This window comes from Agelaius phoeniceus, chromosome 5 (assembly GCF_051311805.1).
Source record: "Agelaius phoeniceus isolate bAgePho1 chromosome 5, bAgePho1.hap1, whole genome shotgun sequence".
NCBI lineage: Eukaryota > Metazoa > Chordata > Aves > Passeriformes > Icteridae > Agelaius > Agelaius phoeniceus.
This window is the reverse complement of record NC_135269.1, coordinates 29,245,681-29,266,259: the sequence shown is the minus strand read 5'-3', so window position 1 is coordinate 29,266,259 and position 20,579 is coordinate 29,245,681. Positions and strand designations below refer to the sequence as shown.

General features: G+C 39.1%; 1 protein-coding gene across 9 annotated transcripts in view; it reads right to left on the bottom strand.

Annotated features, from left to right (window-relative positions):
* The window catches only part of NR2C1 (nuclear receptor subfamily 2 group C member 1), a 47,743-nt gene that overhangs the window by 25,611 nt on the left and 1,553 nt on the right, over nt 1-20,579 (bottom strand). For 4 of the 9 annotated variants that reach the window (XM_054631180.2, XM_077178745.1, XM_077178748.1 and 1 more), the window contains exon 2: nt 3,313-3,420. In XM_054631180.2, the coding sequence (XP_054487155.2) occupies nt 3,313-3,420 (108 nt within the window). Of the gene's footprint in view, nt 1-3,312; nt 3,421-7,893; nt 7,970-10,908; nt 10,966-20,579 lie in introns of those variants that run through there. The other 5 variants (XM_077178747.1, XM_054631179.2, XM_054631178.2 and 2 more) reach the window with 3 other exon arrangements.

Here is a 20,579-nt window from a genome sequence, read left to right as displayed (position 1 = left end):
TATGGCACAAAGAAACTGAACGAGGCATAATTTCACATGAATTCTTTATCAACTTTGCTATTGCACCTTCACAACAGGCTTATTACTTTCTCTAAATGCCCAATGCCTGTGTATAGTTTGCATTTTAAAAAGATAAGCAGTGATGAGTATCCAATTTCAGCAGTTATAAGACAATATTGCCACTTTCAAATATTCATAAATCATGAGTTTCATTACACAAAACAAATGTGTTTCCTTCGGGTGGCCTTGTGCTCTTAACATTTTAATGGATCAAAACTCAAATCTTTTTCTCTACACAATATGATTAAAAGCATATCTAAGAGAAAAGTGCAGGTAAAGGATGACATTCTAAATGCTAAAGAACAAAAGTTATCATGGGATTTGGGGTGTAGGGTGAGAAGACAATGCTAAAACATGACAATAATTATCGACATGATAAATTTTCTGTTCCGTTTTTTCATATATCCTCATGTCTGGGACCACATATGGCTACAGCAGACCATTATTTCTTCTTTAAATTCCTTTAGATTGGTTCTATATTCTTTAGAAGGCAAACTTCCTTGCCCTTTTCACTTCCCTTCATTCCTTAATTTAATTTTCTTTGTTCCATTTTTCCTTCATTCACAATCTTTACTTCTCTTGTAATTTTTGGCTATTTCCAAAGTAGCTGATATTCCATTCCCCTTCTTTCCAAGCATGTATTTTATTTGGATTAGGAGAAATCCAATGTATATTATGCTCAACAGGGTGCATAGATGTACAAAAACCAAACAGAACACTGCACTGTTTTTTGAATGTCCAGACCTGCTCTTTGAAAGACACTCTTAACTAAAATCTGTCTCCATATCAAATCTTAAGAGCATAACTGTGAGTACCCCAAAAAAGGTACATATTCCATCTAGTTAGGTTTATAAAAAGTATACCCAAAAACCAGCATGCCCCAAACAGTAAAGACACAAACTTGAAGTACAGCTGAAACTATTTTTGGAACACATATACTAAGTCATCTTTTTTCCTACTGTAGCCCAGCTGTGTAATTAAAAAAATATATGTACTTGTAGATAAATATGGCAGGACAGTAGGCAGAAGAACCACTGATACTTCACCCAATTCACTTCACCTTCTATTTAACAAATAGAGTCCCAGTCTTCAAATGGGCTCCTGCAATCCTAGGAGGATGCCCAGGCAGTTTTCACTACATGATAAAGTAGGTATAGTGCTACATTAATATCCTTACAAAGCTATTCAACCTGCACAAGTGATTTCTGCACCTGACAAGCATCTGACAACTGACAGAGCCATGAGAGAAAGCAGTTTAAACATTTAAGCACATTCTTGACTGCAACTGACTCTTATGGCCATACACCTGCAAAACTTCCACCTACACTGCAATGGGGACACTGAGAAGTGGAGCAGTTCAGCACAGCACAACAACTTGCAATACCTAAATGTCAAGGTAAGAGAAAAACATTGTCAAAGGGAAGAGGAAAAACACTTATCTTCTGACCACGAATCCACCACGAATCAGTGACAACACATTATCTTTCTTAATAACCTGAAACTCAATACTGCTAAAACAATAATATTATAAAACAGGAATATATCAATTCAGGATTGACTGCATAAAAAATACACTACCCTCATGTATTTCAAATAAGCACCCTGATGATAATGGAAGATGTTATTTTCCTTTATTGCTTTTAAGCCTTGTTTGTTAACAAGTTTTGATTTCCATTTGAACATCATTTCAATAAATTAAACACCTCAGTATCTGTGTGTTCCTATTTTACAAAAAAGAAAATGTCTAAACACAGACAACTAATGCACTTGTTTATAACAGGAGCAATTTTGTGCAGAATGCCTGTTGAACAAATGTAACATTCAACTTTTCTCCCAGAAGAAATGCTAGCATTCCCTAAGAGTGAATGATGAAACATGTTTTAAAGAATCTTCTACTGAGGATTTTCTATTTCATTGTTTCAGATAATTAGGTGCATTTAATAATAATAAAGGAAAAAATAATGATTGGAAATATAAACTCAAAATTATTAAATGTAGCATTTATGTTGGACATTTCACAGAGATACATTTATTCCTACAAATTACTTTGCTCTTCACATAAATCCTTCTCTGAGCAAAGTTTTTATTACTAAGTTTGATACTAATGATGTTTGTAGATGTCTCTTGCAGGAAGGATGAGTGTTTTGACTGAGTGTTGTTCCACACACATCAAGAGACAACAGCCAAAGTGCTTACCATCCTTTTTGAAGACAGAATGCTGTTTAATTGATGAGCACAAATTAATTAATAAAAAGTACAGCTGTACAGGAAGTGTAGAAACAGAGCAGAGGCAGCTGAAAGAATGAAGACCTACACGATTGGTAAGTCACATACCACAACTAGAGCACAGGTGGGGGGGTAATAAATCTAAAAAAACCCCATATTGTATGGGGGGTGGTTGTGAAGAGCCTTGGAAGGTTGAAAGCTTGCACATAATGCACCAAAACAGGAGAGAAACAGAGGACAATGTTTATAGTGAAGTTGGTAAAAGAAAAAGCAGCCAAGATTATACTAGCAGCTGGCTCACTTAAATGTGTGCTTTTGTATGAACAACATATATCTGAGAATATTTTTTACATTTATGCTGCAGTTGATATTTTTCTCTACAATGAAAATTAAAAATAAAACTGATTTGCACTGACTTCTAAGGCATAAAACATAAAATTTCATTCCCCAAATGTTCCTAGTCTCCATAAACACATTTCTGTGTTGTTTTAAGTACCTACATTGCCAAAAACTTCACTACCCTCACTTCAGCTGGAGGTTATTACTTGGCCAGGTTATGGATTATAATACCAAGAGATACAACATGGGTTGGGACAACCAAAAATCAGTATTCTTCTCAGACATGAAGTTTCTCTGCACTTTTTCATTACTTCAAAGATACAGTGCAGTATTTCCCTCCCCGCTTCTGCTCCAAAATGTAGAAATCCTCCAACTTAGTTGAACTACCAAATAGAAAAAATATTCAACTTTCAAGGAATTGCTTCACTTGCAAAAAGTATTTTTCTGTTCAGTGATTTAGGATTTTTGTGATGTTAAAATTCTTACAAGGGAAAAAGAAAAAAGGAAAGAGAGGAAAGACTGGAATGCTGTTTTATTCCTATTTATACAGAAAGGGTCTCTGCCATTTGGGCCTGAATATTTACATTAAAGCAAGTAACATGATGAAAACAAAAAAGAACTGCATGTGGAAACTGGCAGAAGCAAATAGCTCATCTCTGCTTTTAAAATGCATCAGATGAAGCATACCTGTATACGCTGTGATAAAGAGAGGCCCGAATCTGCAGGGACAATCTGTATTCGTTGTGCTGTCCCATCCATTAGTGTTTGTGTACCACCTTCCTGGGAATGTGTAACCTAGAAAGGAGAAACAAATGTCATGGACTGACAACAGATATACTGTTTAAATGGAGCCACCACCTTAATGGAGTAAACCTTCAGGTTTCATCAACTTCCAATTTCTCTGAACAAGGCCATGGAAAGTCTGACAGTCTTATTCTATAAAAAATGTGAATGCTTGTAATCTAATTCAACACCTTAATTTTTCTAATTAGAAAATTCTGATTTAGACCCATTTCAAAGTACCCTCCAATGTGAAATTTACAAATACCTTAAGTGAAGCAATTAATTGTTGACACTTCCCTGTATGGCAACACGGACCTGAATATTTACTACTGTTGATATTCATGAGACACAATACCTACCATCATAGCTGTGCTATGTTTGCAATACATGTACCTTAATGGCTCACTTGAAGTGACAGAAGGTTTTTTGTATGGAAACACAGCAATTGGCAGTTTCAATTCTGTTTTTCTGTTAAAGAATTCTATACTGGAGAGCTATTAACAGACGTAGGGAAAACTAATAAATTGCGTAAAGTTTGCAAACAGTGAATCTTGTATTAAAATCTCTGTGTGAATGCTCTCAAACACAATTCATTAAAGTATTTTAACAATTATCAGTATTTAAAAAATTCTTCACAGCCTACAGCCAATGGCATGGGGGGAAGATATTGTGTTATTCATTACATTATCTGTCAATAAAAATTAACGACAGCTGCTATTTGTAGAGGCTTGATCAGAAAGGCCAGATTTTTTGCACTACAAAGAGAATTTCTCTTCACAGAGTTTACAGACAGCTTCAACCTGAAATTTTTGTCTTAAGTTCCCAGGTAACTCCAAAACCTTTTTGCTATTCACAAAACTGCCTGCAACATCCTACAAATCTCTATTACCAATAATTCCCAGTATTTACACCATTATACCAATACATCTCTGCACCTCATTGCCCCTCTGCCCCTCCCAATTAATATAGAGAATATATATGTATATTGCAGTAAAGGTACTATTTCATAAGAGTTTGTGAGGCTTTTTGTTCCTCCTGGATCAGCTTCCTGATTTTGCAACCATACCATCATCTAAATGCTAGTATCAGCAGACAAAAGCAGGCCAGAACACACAGCTCGAGGTCAGTATGAGAGAGGGATGGGGTGGAGGGTAAGACTTCCCCTTCTAGCAGAAATATGAGTTCCCATTGGCCTATGCTGATTTTGAAATTTTGCCCAAAAAGGTGCTACTTTTGGTAGCAATCTCATAATCTACTTGCTCCTCTCCCCTCAGTGTGGTAGGTAAAACTGGCTGGTCAGTTATTCCGTGATCTGGAACAGGACACCGGTGCAGGCTGAAAAGCAGCCCAGCAAACAAAGGCTATTCTTAGCACAGATCTTCTTCAATCCAGTCTCCACAATGCTCAGAAGCAGATGCATCAGAGCAAATGAGTGAGGCTAATCTGCTGGGGAGATTACTTAAACTGCCAGCACCACCAAAAGAAATGCTTGTCAAACTACTGCTGAGTCATTTCTGTACACTGCTTTCTAAAAATACCCAATTTTTCTGAGTACAAGTACTTTTCAATAATATCTGCTTCTCTGCTTAAGTAAAGGACAAAAACTGTTCATCAACGAGCAGCATTTTCAGTTCAAGAGGTACTTTCAAGCACTGAAGCTCTGCATCAGCCACTCAAATCAGCAGGTACATGTGGTGATTCAGAAGTGATTAAAGTTTTACGTGCATTTACCTTTGCTTTACAAAATAAGCTACATGCTATAGAACTGCTTCACATTTGCTTCCTTAAAATGTCATGATCCACATGTACTTTTTAACCCCACAAAATGTCAGCTTGACAGTTTTACTTCTATGCAGAACACAAGGTTTTTTATTTCAGTTAATATTGATAAGTGTAACTGCAAAATTTGTTTAAAATTGTACTTTTTATGTGTGTCAGACTGTTTCAACAATGATATAGCTTTCCTCTGTTACAGCAAATTGGCAGGACTGTGGAAATGAACCACCATAGTTTAGTGTATCCAGCCAGAGATTAGAGAAAGAATGCTCTTGGCAGGTAGCTTTGCTACGTGATTCAAGAAATGTGGTCTTGATACAGAAATAGGAATTATCTTGCACTGAGCAAAAGATGACTAGCAGATGGCAGAATCTGAGCAACGACAATCACTCCACAATGCTCCATACAGACAGGGTTATATTTTGCTTCAATGTTTTGCTTTCATGTAAAAAGCCCCTAAATTAACAAAAGTATGTTTGTGAACACCATTGTAAAACTGTTGTGGTAATTTTGTGATTTAAAATGCTTCATGAACAACAATTAACATTATTTAAAAAATCAAAATCTATGTACAAAACATTTCTGATCATTATTTTAATGAGACACAGAAGAATTTCCATTATCCTCAATTGTGGAACACATTTTCCTTTCAGGTCTTCTTCCTTTCAGGTTCTACTCATGTAAATTTTTCTTGTAAATTCAATTAAAACTACTTCAACAAGAGTATTATAAATGCTAGCAAAAATACTGCTGAAGCTCTCTAGATCTTAAACTATGATTTTTCAGTGATTAGGAATGCCACCAAGCAGTTACAGCCTGTATGTAGGCAGGAATGTAAGTTATTGCATGGAGGCCCCTGTGAGACTGCTTTCCTTGCTGATTCCACCTTTCAGACAGCACATTCATGCATGGCATGGACCTTTGACAACCATTTTGGCTTAAGGAGTCCCAGCTTGCACTGCCCTCAGGGATGCTTTTCAGTCCTGCCAACCATGGGCCTGGTTGGGCCGCACCTCGTACGAAATAGGGACACTGATCACAGCCAACAGGGAGATGACCTTCCTCCCCTATGCTGTCATTAATTTTCTTTCCTAGTTTTGTCCACAGCATGATTACACACAGAGCTTACATGAGCAAGACTAGCACAGTGTGAGAATAAATGGCCAAGTGAGGACTGGGGAATGGTTAAGCTGCACTGCTGCCAAATACAGTGTGACCATCTCAGACACAGTAAAACCTTGCTAAAGCACAAATCCTAATCTACACTGCTGACAAAACAACAGCCATGAAAACTGTACAGCTGTGATTTCACCATGAACAAGAACAGCTACAGCTCTCAGGAGCACTGCACCTTCATTCTCCCTGTTTTCTCCCCTGCCTTCCTTTGGCTACCAGTCATTTTCTTTGTGCTGGCTCTGGTAGTCACTGGAGCCTTCTCAGACCCTACTCTATGCTAACCCAAGAGAAAACCTTCCACTTGTTTTGGCTGGGTTATTAGCTTGCTCTTGGTGGGGAAATTAACAAGGAAAGAAACAGAAAAAGGATCCTGTCTCTCCCATGATACTGAGATACTAAGTCAGCTCAGTGTCTCCTGGAATCACATTACGAAATTGAGAAACAAACCCCAGAGGCAAAACACCTTCATCATACCATCCTGAGGGGAATGTACGCTTCAGCTAGCTTTGGCTAGCCTTGCACTGTCAAACCAAACCAATTTAAACAGGAAATACCGCCCTATTTAGACCTCAACCAAGAATTACAGTCCCAAAACAAAACTGCATTAAACACGTGTTCTCACCTAATGAAGAGGACAAGCAATAACAACCAAACATCCCATAAACCACTTATGTCCTTTGAGATTGCCTTAGCAGCACTCAGAACAACTCATGCTACAAAAATAAAAGCTGTGAAAATTTATTCAGAGTAGAATTAACCATCCCATCCCCCACTCCAACCTTTCCATCTGAAATCAATGCTGAGAGGAAATAAAATTACTTGAGAAGTCTACGTCTAGACAAGAATCCAAGAGTGGATATTTCAAGCTAAAAAATAACATTTATTGAAGATAAATAAATTACTGCCTCTATCTAATTTAAAGTGGTGTTAATTTTAAATAGTCTATGCTATGCTGAAATTTTCTAGATAACTATGTACACCCATATCCACACTCCCAAACTATCTGTGTATCTCTGGCAGTTCTCTGGCTGCAGTACACAGATTCTGCACATAGGTCACACAGAACCAAAACTAGAAATCTGCAGAAACAGGAGCTCAATCTTTCTTTTGACACATAGCAAGCACATATATCTGAAAGTGAAGAGCATGGCAAAACTTTACTAGTGAAGCCAAAAATGACAAATGAAGTAATTGCATAGTTGTGTCCTGACTTTTTAAACTAAAAGGGAGTAAAGCAATTACACAACCAGATGGCTCTCTGAAAACCACTACAGGCTCAGACAGCAAGCTGAAAAGCTAGTGACTTAGTGGAAACCCTGCTAGATTGTTCTTAATTTTTGTGGGGTGCACTTTGGCAAAAACGGCTTTGCAGTGTAACTTTAAAATGGACATAGTAGGCTCTTCTTCCTTCTGAGGAAGTGTCCAGAAGCCTTGTCTGTATCAAAAATTTTATTTTGTGATTTGGGCTTTTACATGTCAGTCTGTGCATTTTATTATTCAATTTCTCTTATATAGGACTCAAAATTTATGTACCTCTCCCATTTGCTGTTCAAAAATTTGATGGGTCAGTTCCTCTATGGTTGCCATGATCTTTAATCACCAGAATTTCCTGTCAAAGAAAGGAGAGAAGATGCTTAACATCTGTAGTTTCAAATGTAAAAATATTCTGGGGAAAATATAGTTCACGTAAGTGCGTTCACGGTTTTATGAAGATGACATCCCTGCAGAATTTAAAGTATGCTCATACTATAAAAATAAATAATTTGGTATTTGAAAACCTTGTATTGTTTTATTTAAATAACTCACACAGAGACTTCCTATTTTTTCCTCTTCTGCTTTTCCAAGAAGCAACAATAAAATCACTGTGAGAACAGAAGTCTATTACTGACCATGACATCAGCAGGTCCATGTTTAACATCTTAAAAAACTGGAACACAGACGGTTTTTGTTAATGTGAATCAAGAGGGGCAAATCTAACTTCTGGACCCATACAGATTTTTTAGTATTAACAGGAGTGCTTGAAGGTCAATTTTGTAACTAACAGGCAGCAGTACCTGGGACACAGAAGGTAAGTGTTTAAAAAAAAGATGATGTTTCCTTATCGATACTGCAGCCACAGCATGAGCCCAAATCTGCCTAAGAAGAATTTTGTGGGGTTTAACAGACACTGCTACATTAATGCAGCAAAAAGGATTCAGATGCATGCCTTGTTTATTTGTCAAGGCATACATTATGTGTTATATTATTGATATACAAATATTCACTAGGCAGCACTTAAAAGGAACATTCACAGCTTATAAAGCACCATATAAACAATTTTACTGACAAAAGCAAATTAAAAACACTACAATACCTACCTCTTGTATGAACAAAGACTACTCTTACACTAATACTGGTTTTTGTTCTTTAACTTTTCTGGAACTCCTAGGAATTACCAACTCCTCAATAAAACTTGAAACCTCCCCAATGAGCCATGCAAATAAAAAAATAACTCACTTTTAACTCAAGTTTAACTCAAGCTAATTCTGCTCTTAAAATTGGAAAGAGAAATATTTTTTGACTAGAGCAAGAATTGCAGGCCTTGGAGGCATGCCCAATGGTATACTAAAGCCTAGTTAATGTGTGAAAGGGGAAATACAGAAATATTTGTGCATTAGACCATTCTTAATCACTCATTAGCATGCTGCATTATTAGTTAAATTAGGACAAAAGATAACAGGCATGCATATAGAGATATGATACTGAAGCTTATGCTGAAAATCATTATCTCCTAGGAAGATCTAGGTGTCAGCATCCTTGCAGGAGCACTCTATTAGCCCACTTCTGCATCCAGTGAGCTGCAGCACAATCACTATTCAAAGAGCACTTGGAATTTTCAAGGCAGGCAACGTGTCTTATCAATGTTTTCTTCTTTTAAATAAAATACTAGCAATCAAATATTGTACTGTTAACATACAGAGTGCCAGAAATGAGTGCTACTTCATTACACAGTAACAAAGAAATCACTTTGAGGTCTTAATTTGCACCAGCTCGTTAGTTCTCCTAAATCAGATGCAACTGCCCTCACAGTCAAGATGTGAGCTAAGTAAAACAGCTTAGCTTGAGGACTGAAAGTGATTTAAACTGACATGTTTCACCTTGGAGTAAAGCAGTGAAGGAATACATATGTATGCAACTACGATGCACCAGTCGTAGGGAAACTGGCTCTCAGAGAGGCATAAACCTGGCAGAGAATTTTTGAAACTTATCTAAAACAGACTCATTTGAACTGCACTTGCATGAACATAGGACACCAAGTACACAAACAAGACTGAACTCTTATGATGAAGAGGAACCTGGAGAAAAGGTGGAACCTATCCTACCTCTTCATGCTGTCTGGAACAAGCACAAGGTGGTTCAACTTAGGGATGCAGAACCAGCTGTCAAAGCTACACAAATCATGAGTTTGAGGCATGCACACACTGGAAAAGGAATGTACTCACTATTATTGACAAGAATTTACATATTACAAGGTGTTTTATATTTGGAGACTTGCACTTTCAATTTGCATAAATACTAAGAAGTAGATTCTTTTGTGTCTTGTTGCTTTATTTAACTCAGCGATCCCTAAACCAAAGGGCACTGACAAAATCAGTATTTGTAACACCAGTACTCTGTACTAAACTATCTAAATTGAAATCACCTCCAATAAACCATGTAACTTTGCTCTGAAGAGCATGTATAACAGTGAAAAAAAATCAGCTTCAATATTTCAAGTATAAACTCTTAGACAATATTTCATGTTGCAGATATGGAGAGCTTAAATAGGCATTCCTATCCCATTTTCCATTTTTGGCTTATAATTTCATCTCTTCATGTGCTAGCATACACATAATGCCTGAGAAATCAGTTCAAGTAACTGAACTGGCAGAAACTTCTTTCTTACTTGCCAAGTCAAGGAGTAATTTCAAAAGCACTTTGAACAGAATTTACAGCTCACTCCCAGGAAGGAGGTCCTGCTCACCCTGAGCAAGCTGCAGTGATCTTGACCCCACTTTTCCAGTAGGAAAATTCAACTCACTAAAAGGAGAGAAAACTCAGGTGGCAGAAATGCACCAAACATCATCTAGGTAAGCACAATGAACTTGATTTCTTTTGCAGTCAGATTCATTCTATTGCAGCCAGAAGGGAGAATAAGTTGTTATAAGTCAAGAGAGAGAGGAAAAGAAGGAAGATTCAAGGAGGAGGCAAATCTTCATTCCATTGTTACTGGTGGGAAGCAGATAATTCAGTTGAACTGCACCACAAAACTGTACCCATTGCTTTTGGCCCAGCCAGATGGCTGACACAGGTCACTCTGGAGTCACACAAGCCCACAGGCACCTGAGCAAGAAGCCAGGTCCTCCCTCTCAGGAGCAGCTGTGTTAAGCTGTTCATCTTGTGCTGGGGACAGGGGAGCAGGAGAGCAGGACAGGTCAAGGAGAACTATCTACAAGTTCTCAGCTAAAATCTACAGATTTTTACAGCTAACTCAGCTGTAAAAGGTTTTATAGTTCTTATTTTGCTTACCTAGGGTATCTGTGTTAGACTTCACATCAGGTATGCTTAATCACTTTTTAGACATCCCTGCAAGGAATTAAGCAGAAAAAAATCGCTTCAGCTGTTTTTCTTCTATTATGTAAATTTTAAAATTTTGCACATTTTTCATATTTTTAAAAGCTTATTTTCCTGAGTTACTCCAGCCAATATTCTCAGTGGCTGAATTGTTTCACATGGAATAATAAATATATTCTAAATTCAAAGCTACCTGAAACTGAGAAATGTTCCATAAACTCCTCATAACCTTCATTTTCCAGCAAAGAAAATTACTTGAGGGATGAAGGAAAGGCCATGGATGTTGCTTACTCAGAGCTTAGCAAAGCTGAGACCTGACACCATTCTACCCCAGCATTCTCCTGGACAAACTGGCAGCTCATGGCTTGACCAGGGTTCCCTGGGTAGAAAACTGGCTGCCTGGCTGGGCCCAGAGTGGTGGTAAATGGAGCTACATCCAGCTGGTGGTCAATCACCAGCGGTGCTCCATCACCAGTGATGCTCCCCAGGGCTCAGTACTGGGATCAGCCCTCTCTAGCACCTTTATCAATGATCCAGATGAGGGGATCAAGGGCACCCTCGCTAAGCTGGCAGATGACACTGAGCTGGGCAGGAGCGCTGACCTGCTGGAAGGTAGGAAGGCTCTGCAGAGGGATCCGGACAGGCTGGATCAAGGGGCTGAGGCCTGGGGATGCTGGTCAATAGCAGCTGAATACAAGCCAGCATGTGCCCAGGTGGCCAAGAAGGCCAATGGCAGCCTGGCCTGGATCAGCAGTGCTGTGGCCAGCAGGACCAGGACGGTGACCATCCCCCTGTACTCAGCACTGCTGAGGCCACACTTCAAATGTCATGTCCAGTTCTGGGCCCCTCCCTGCAAGAAAGACTCTGAGGTGCTGGAGGCAGTCCAGAGGACAATGGAGCTGGAGCACAACTTGGTTGTTCAGCCTCGAGGCTTCAGCCTGGAGAAAAGGAGGCACAGCAGAAACTTACTGCTCTCTACAAGCACCTGAAAGAAGTGAAGTTGTACCAGGGGAGGTTTAGATTAGATACTAGGAAAAATTTCTTCACTGAAAGAGTAGTCAGGCATTGGCACAGACTGCCCAGTTGGAATTGCTATCCCTGGAAGTGTACAGCACCAGGCCTAGTGACAATCACAGGGATGTGGGGTTAACAGCTGAATTCAATCTTTTTTCAACCTTAATTATTCTAAGTATCATCAGTCTGAGTTTTGATCTTCAATAACCAGAAGTGATCTTCAAGGTGTTCTCATCTAATGTGAATCTTCTTGCTTTCAGAAAAGCTCTTTTCCACGCTTGTCAAAACCATGCCATACACATTCAAAGAACACAGCAGCCCATATATGAGAAATGTTTATTGCTAGTATAGGAAAGAAGTAGATGGAGTCAATTAATTGTCAGTTTTTCCTTAGAATAGCCTCTTCTCCTTTCAAAATGAATGAGACAAATCATGATAAATCAAATTTTATTCAGATATTTAAGAGTGATAATGACATTCCTTTCTAACGTTATCTAAAACACTGAAAGGAGGAAACCTGGAATTCTACAAGACCAGAGACCACAACATAAGAAAGCTGCACTTACTTTTAGCATCTGCTTTATAATGTCCAACAGTTAAAAGAACTGTAATATTAGTTTTATTATGACTAGAAGAGAGAAAGGAGAGCCAAGGCTCCTGCCAACACACAAGCATTATGTTGTTTAGAAACACTGCCCAAATAATTTTTGCCTTATTTATATTTCACTTCGAATACTCCTGCAAAAATGATTTTCAACTGCTGCTGTTTCAACCAGCAAGCCTATAGTTGCCTATAACAAGTACTACTCAATTGCTCTACTGGTTTCCCTTTTTCACATCAGACCAAGATCCTTGCCTTTACTTTTACCACAAAATTTCTGAAAAATGAAGTGGTAAGAAGTGCTTTGTCCCACAGCCATTTAGCCACTGACACTGTCACAGCTTAAGCTCTTACTTCCTTCTTTAACTTTCTACCATTATAATCTGACACACTGTAAAACTACAGAACAAACATAACCTTTCTAAAATTTTCCTTTAAAAAGATGTGTTGATGACAACTATGTCAAAATAACAACATTAAGACTGTCAATACAATTAAACCACTGCCTCTGCAAATGTACAATACATTCTAGTTTGGCAGCCTTGTATTCCCCTAGTCTGTCATGATCCCTTTGTTTATTTTCTTATTTCTGGGAACAGGGAAAAATCCTCTTCTCAGAAGACACACAGCACAGAAAGGTTTTGCTTCTGTTGCTCTAGGTAGAGAGTAACACAAATATCAGCATTGTACTTAGACTGATTAGACCTGCTTTACAAGGATGATCATCACACTTGCTCTCAAATTTATTCCTTGACTGCTTGACACCATTACTTGTCATGTAATTAAATAAAAAATGAAGGTGTTTCAAAAACATTTGAAAAAAATAATAAGCAGAATTATATATCCGTCTCTTTTCCTTACAAAAGCTCAATCCCCCCATCCACCAGAAGCAGCATCTAAAAGCAGGCATTTTGACAGAAGGCAGGCATTAGACTTCCTCTTAAATGCTTTAAAATGCATTTATTGCTTTTCTGTTCAATCTTCAGACTCAAAATGCTACCAAAATCTTTTTGTCTGTAAGTTACATCCTGTTCATTTATTTCCCTAGTAAATGAGTTAGTGAGCCTTCTTGACAAGACTCAGTATTATTTTTAAATGCATCACTATCATCAGTTAGTACAAACAGGGTGGTGGTGAATCTGGCATCATCAGCCCAATGGTGTTCTGCTGTTATTTAAGCACTCTGTAGGCCACCACAGCAGTGGAAAACTTTCACTAGCTTGCACCAATTAAACCCCTTGTCTCTACTTCTTCCTCAGCTTTAACGTGCTGAGGAAGAAACAATTCTCAATATTTTAGTCAAAATAACTTATGAAATACTTACTTTTTAAAGTATTTCAGGTTTACTTCAACTGAAATGGGTCAGGAAACATTCCCATGAGAGCAGACAGCAATTTTGAGGGTTGGTAGTCAGAAGCACTAACCTCTCCACTACTACAGTTAAGTTATACCCAGAAGACATCACCATTTAACTTAACCTTCTCCAGGGACAAAAGTTACACAACTTTAATTGTCTTAGTAGGAGGTTCCTATTAATAGCATTTTTAAATATTTTACCCGTGTAGACTAAGGACTTTAAAAGTAGTACCAGGAAGTGTATTTCTGTAGGTTTCGATGCTCATTTTGATATAAAAGACAACATCTCTCATTTTATTATATTACACTGTTGGTATAGCTGGCCCACTATCAAGTGCCTTGATTCTGATGTAATCTCCTTTAAATAAGAACAAACCACATCAGCATGAAGACACAACATGAGAAAATTCTGTCCATTCCAAAGATCTTTACTTTGGAAAAAAGTACCGCATACCCCTGACCAGTTTTACTGCTACAAAAACAGTGTTTGAACAATTTTAGTTGTTTAATTTAGCCTGCTGGCACTGTTAAAACAAGTTTGACTCTAGGTATGGAATGAATAATGATTCTTCAAATTACTATGTATGGAATGTGTCTTAATACAGGGGTCTTTCCCAGATGAAATCAACCTGTTAAACTAATGAAGTTACACAAGTATGTTCTAGATACTTTAGAGGTACAAATACATTAACTAGTTATGATTGCAGAAGTTACTGTGAACTTTACTTTTTGTTCTTTTATCAGTGTGCAGGTTTTGGCTGGAGGAAAGTTAACTTTTGTTGCAGTAGCTGGTACGGGGCTGTGTTTTGGATTTGTCATGAACACATGGCTGATAATACAGAGGTGTTTTTGTTATTTCTTACAGTGCTTACACACAGCCAAGACCTTTCCTGCTTTTTGTGCTGCCACACTGGTGAGGAAGTTGGAAGTACATGGGTGGCAGATACAGCAGGACAGGTGACCGAAGGTATATTCTGTACCATATGACATGCTCAGTATATAAAAATGGAAATAGGAAGAAGGAGATGGAGCGCTGGCATTTGTCTCCCCAAGCAGGCATTACACATGATAGGGCCCTGCCATCACATCAGATATTCTGCCCGCAGCTTGCCCTGAAGATGGCTAACATCTGCCTGTCAGCTGGATACAGTGAATTATTCCTTGTTTCACCTTGCCTGTCTGTGTGGCTTCTGCTTTCCCTATTGAACTGCCCTTATCTCAACCCATGAGTTTTCCAGCTTTTGCCCTTCCAATTCTCTTCCCAGTCCCGCTGGTGGCCGAGCGAGCAAGTGGCTGCCTGGGGTTAAACCATGACACAGTAAAATACAGCAAGGTCAACATGACTTTTTAGGAAAGCTCAAAAAGTGAATATAACAGAAAACCAACTGCAAAAGAAGTGGAAACAATCTCCTTCTGTAGAAATACTGCTTCAGTACTGAATGATTTCAATATACCTCAAAGTCAACTAAGGATTTTAGCTCAGGTCATAACATTGGGCTTACAGGTACTCAGTACCTTAAAATGGAAACTAGTCCTCACTTCCATTAGCAAACTAATCATATACTAATTAAGAATTCAGCATAGCCTGTGCCAAAGTTGTTTAATAAACTCCTACATATGAAACAGAATGCACTTAACAATCCCTCTATGATTAAACGTGCCTGAGTTAGTGCTTAAATAAGTTAAAGATCCCCCAAGATTTCTTTATATGTTAGAGCAGTATTCTGCAATGCTTAACAGACAGTAAATTAAACCAAGGAATTCAAATACATTTGTGGAACAAATGATGCTACTGTGTTCAGTGCTTCATATAGGAAAAACTCAATGAACACAGCAAGCTAAATGAGCTATTCTTGGATCATTGTTCTATCAACCACACTGTTCAAGAGGGCAGAAGAGTTGGCAGATTTAAAGGAGTAAGATTCTCTTTATTAATGAACTGAGGAATATTTATGTGACCCTTGACACCCAGTTAGATACTGTTTTTTAAATTCACAGGAAACCAAGATTTAGACAGTGCATATATAAGGGTAAGTAAAACACAAAACTGAAGCAGCTGGACCTGCAGGCAAACAAGGGAAAATGAGACACTTGCAAAAGCATAAGGGAGTAATTAGAATGCACAGAGCAATACAGAAAGAGATGCATTTGTAGGCATGCCTGTGCAATTAATTTAAAATCAGCGCTCTCACTACCTTTTCTTGTAAGCAAGTGCTACAATGGGAGGAAACATGAGAAAATAGAATCACTAGGATAAATTTTCAGTTGACTAACAAATAACTTTTACAGTTTGGGCCACCAAAGGGATAGCCCCACTTCTAGGCCTTGGCTTCTGCTTCTTTTATCACGGCATCTCTAGAACCTGCCCAATCAGCCACAGCTGAGCTGACTTAGCTCACTAGTCCCACAACCAACTGGGAAAAGGAGGAGGAAAGGCAAGGGCTGTCTGCAAGTGGAGTCTACTCCCAGGAGCACTGGCTACATGCCAGAGCTAGGTAAGGAGACAGCCACTTAGTCAGGTAACCTGCCCTGTGTACTGTCAGCCATAGCCTGCATCTCTACCTGAAGCCTGCAAAAGGAAAAAATTATAAAAAAACCCCAAACTGATTCCCTGCTGAAGAGCTGAAGCTGCACCATGAACCAGGATCAGGAAGCTCATCTGACCGAAGACTTCCCCATTCACTGGATTAGGTTCAGCCAGGTCCATTCCAGCTGCCACAGAAAGATCACCTTAACACATGACAGCAAGGGCAAACCCTTCTTCCCAAACACTTGGAGGCAATATTCTCTATGGTACAATTACAGTATTTCATGGGAGGTAGCCCCGCTGCTGGCTTTGTTCCACTCTGCATTTGCCTTCATGGTTGTATAGCTGTAAACTCATCTTCTGACTTGATTCACCCTGCACCTAACAACACACAACACAGGAAAAGCAAGTAGGACTAGAATCAAGACCACTTCTTCTTGGAAAAAAGCCCACAATGTTACACCAGCTTATCTATAATGCCAAATTGCCTTTCAGGTGTTATGCAAGACGACCATTTGGAATATTTGGAATATTCACTGAACTACAGCCACAGATGAGGTAGTTGATAGATACAAGAAGATACTCTACAGAAATCAGCAAGCCTCTTCAACAATACTACCAATATGGGCCTTACAAACTTGCACATCTGCATATCCATGGAAGCTTCCTTCAGATTAAAAGGAAAAACAAAACAAAAAACCCAAACAAAGAAGCAAAACCCTCATACAACAAAAGTGAGTTTCTCACACATCCTTCCAGTAAATCACTGTTGACATTGACCCACATAAAATGTTCTGGGGGATGAATTGATGAAGAGCAGCCTTGCCAAGGACTTGAGGATTGTCTTGGATGAGATGCTGGACCCAACAAGGTGGACTGGCAGCCCAGAAAACCAAACATGTCCTGGGGCTGCATCCAAAAATACATGGCCAGCAAGCTGTGGGAGGGGATTCTGCCCCTCTGCTCCTGTGAGACCCCACTTGCAGGGCTGCATCCAGCTCTGGGCTCCCAGCAAAGGAAGGACATGGAGCTGCTGGAGGGAGCCCAGAGGAGGCCACCACAATGATGAGAGGGATGGCACACCTCAGGCTGAGAGAACTGAGATTGTTCAGCCTGGAGAAGAGAAGGCTTAGGGTGACCCAGCTGCAGCCTTCCAGTACCTGAAGGGAGCCTACAAGAAAGATGAAGAGGGACTTCTTACAAGGGTATGTAGAGACAGGCCAAGGGGGAATGGCTTCAAACTGAAAGACAGCAGGGTAGATTAGATAGTAAGAAATTCTTTACTGTGAGGGACTGGAACAGGTTGGCCAGAGAAGCTGTGAATGCCCCATCCCTGGGAACATTCAAGGCCAGGTTTGATAGGGCTCTGAGCAAACTAATATAGTGCATGGCATCCCTGCCCATGGCAGGGTGGTTGGAATGAAATGATCCTTATGTTCCCTTCCAACCCAAGTCACTTTGTGATTCCCATTTTTTTTTCCTTTGTTATCAACTACACAGGATTAGATTTTGTTAAGAGGGTGTGGGTGTGTGTTTGGGAATTTTTTTGGTTTGGTTTGGGATTTATTCAATTCCTATAAACATGTGCAAGGCATTCAGAAAAAAATCTTCATATTAAGTCCAATTAAGAATCATGTTGACACACTGTCCTGCTAAGACTTCAAAGGAAACACATTACCACACTAAATAGGGTAGTTCTCACACCACAAAGTTACTGCTAAAGTATAAACAGCAACCTCAACTTATTTGGAATGAAATAACCGTTTATGAGGGCTCATATGACAATAGCAGAGGGTTTGGCATTAGTTTTTTGTTAGTTTACATTTTTCAAGTTTCCGCTTTAACTTCCGACAAAGGCATTCAAATACTGAGCTTAGTCCAGCCTGGCTTGCTACCAAGTTGGACAAAAGTAATTTAAGTTAAACAAATGCAAGCAGCCTTTTAGAGAAGGCCTGGCAAAGTCAACAAAATTAATCTAAATATTGATACAGAAAGGCAGTTCTTAGACCATGATTTTCAGGAAGGAACATATTTCCTTACAAAATCTGCAGCACTGCATCATCACATACACAGGACTCAGACAGCACAAGCCATCTTCCAGTCTCAGAGAACTGGAATTTTAAAGAGTTTGGTTTTACAAAAAATAAATCCTTTACTGATTTAAGATTTTGCCAAGTAGTGCAGTGATCTCTGGAATTAAAAGCTGATGACTGAAGGTTAAAAATATCAACAGGTCTGCACACACAAGAGTAAGAATTTAATTAACTGTACCTTTACAGTTTTATCCATAAAATTCTACTGCTGGAATTCTGTTTTGCAGCAGATTACTTTATTCCAGTAATGTACAGGCACAAGATCAAAATGCTAACAGCAGCTTGAAACACCACTGAGGAGGAAAAAAAAAAAACAACAACTTTGCCAGAAAGTAAGGCAGGTACAGGTTAGTTTCCCCTGATGGTCACTGCTGGTTGCACACTGCAGCCTGTGTGTGACAAAAAGCAGAGCTGTGCCAGCCAGAGCCTGTGGGTAACCCTCCCCAGCAGATCACTGCTGCTCCACAGGGGATGTTAAACCCACCACAGGCTCCCTGATCCCCCCCAGCTAAAATAACTCAGGTTAGCAAAGGTTACTATTAAAAGTACTTAAGCCAGGACAGCTGCTGAAGCAGGACAGACACACAGACCCTGTACCAGCTGCAGCACCTGCCAGCTGAGAGCCACGCTTCGTCCACAGCCAGAACAAACATGCACAAGTTAAGATGTGACACTGTTCTAGTCCTTACATACAGCTGAATTCCTTATTTAAGCTTGAGGTACTGCTTTTTTTCAGGTTTTTTTGATTCAAGCATTAGACACAAATTACTTTCTTCATGGAGACTGCTTTACTTCACCCCAAGGAAAGTCCAGCAAATTCACTGGCTGCACAAACTTTAACTACATAATACAATAAGCACACAACAAATTAAAGCAAAAATTGAGTATAAGCATAAGGAACAAAGTAATCTTACTATTGTAAATATGAGATTTCACATTATGGATCAAAGTCACTTTTACTTGACTACCACATTAGCTATAAGCATTCTGTAGCTGTATTTCACAGGTGAGCATGCTACAACATCAGTGGGGTTTTGTTTGGTTTTGGTTACCTGCACACCTCTCTGCTCCCCCTGACCTTTAATAACAATACAGTCGTGAAATAATTAATGCTGAAAGGTACTTCTGGAGGTCATGTGGTTCAACCCCATTTTCCCCAAAATAATGTCAGCTTCAGAGTTAAACATGTTGCTTAAGGCTTTTTCGTCACAGGCTAAGAACCTTAAACTGAAAAATTAAGGCAGGCTTTAAAAAAGCACCAAAACCATGAAAACCCCAAACAAAAAACCCTCCTATCCCACAATCTAACCTGGGATGTAACTATTCTTAAAGATATCAGAACTCCTATGAAACTTGTTTCTATGTTTCACAAGAAAATACAACCAGTAAGAAAACCAGAAATATTAATAATTGAGGAGAAGAGTTAAAGCTAGCTAATTTATCTACTGTGAGCTTCTTTCTGTAATAAGCATCTTGATTTGTTGCAGAATGCAGCAGACTTTGCAAGTGGTGCCTGACCGTTCAGAGCAGTGCACAGGAAGCACAGAAGCAGCTGAGGACTGCACACTCCTCTGGGTGACCTCAGTTACCTTCCTTGTATTATCACACACGTGCACACATACAGCTGACCAGCATCACATGAAAATACTTAGCCCTGTGATAAGAGAGCTTCAGCAATATCTCTGGAGAAAGAGCTACAGAGAGAAGCAGGCAAACATTTCACAGACCTTAAGACTTCACTCAAACAACTTTACTGTACAAGTACAGCAAGGAGTACAGCCAAGTCACTCAAGCAACTTTACTGTAAGTTGTACAGCAAGGAGCAAGCCATGGGCTAAATGCTCTGTTGGACATCTCATGTCACAGTTGCCAACCACGGACTAAAGGGGGTGGGGAAAATATCCATGGAATTATCTTCAGAAAAATAACTTACAGAAAAAAACATAAATAATTAGAGTCAACAGATTAACACTGTCCAAACTGGCACAGAAATTGTGACCTTTTCCCACTGATCAGATACTTCTACCTATATAAT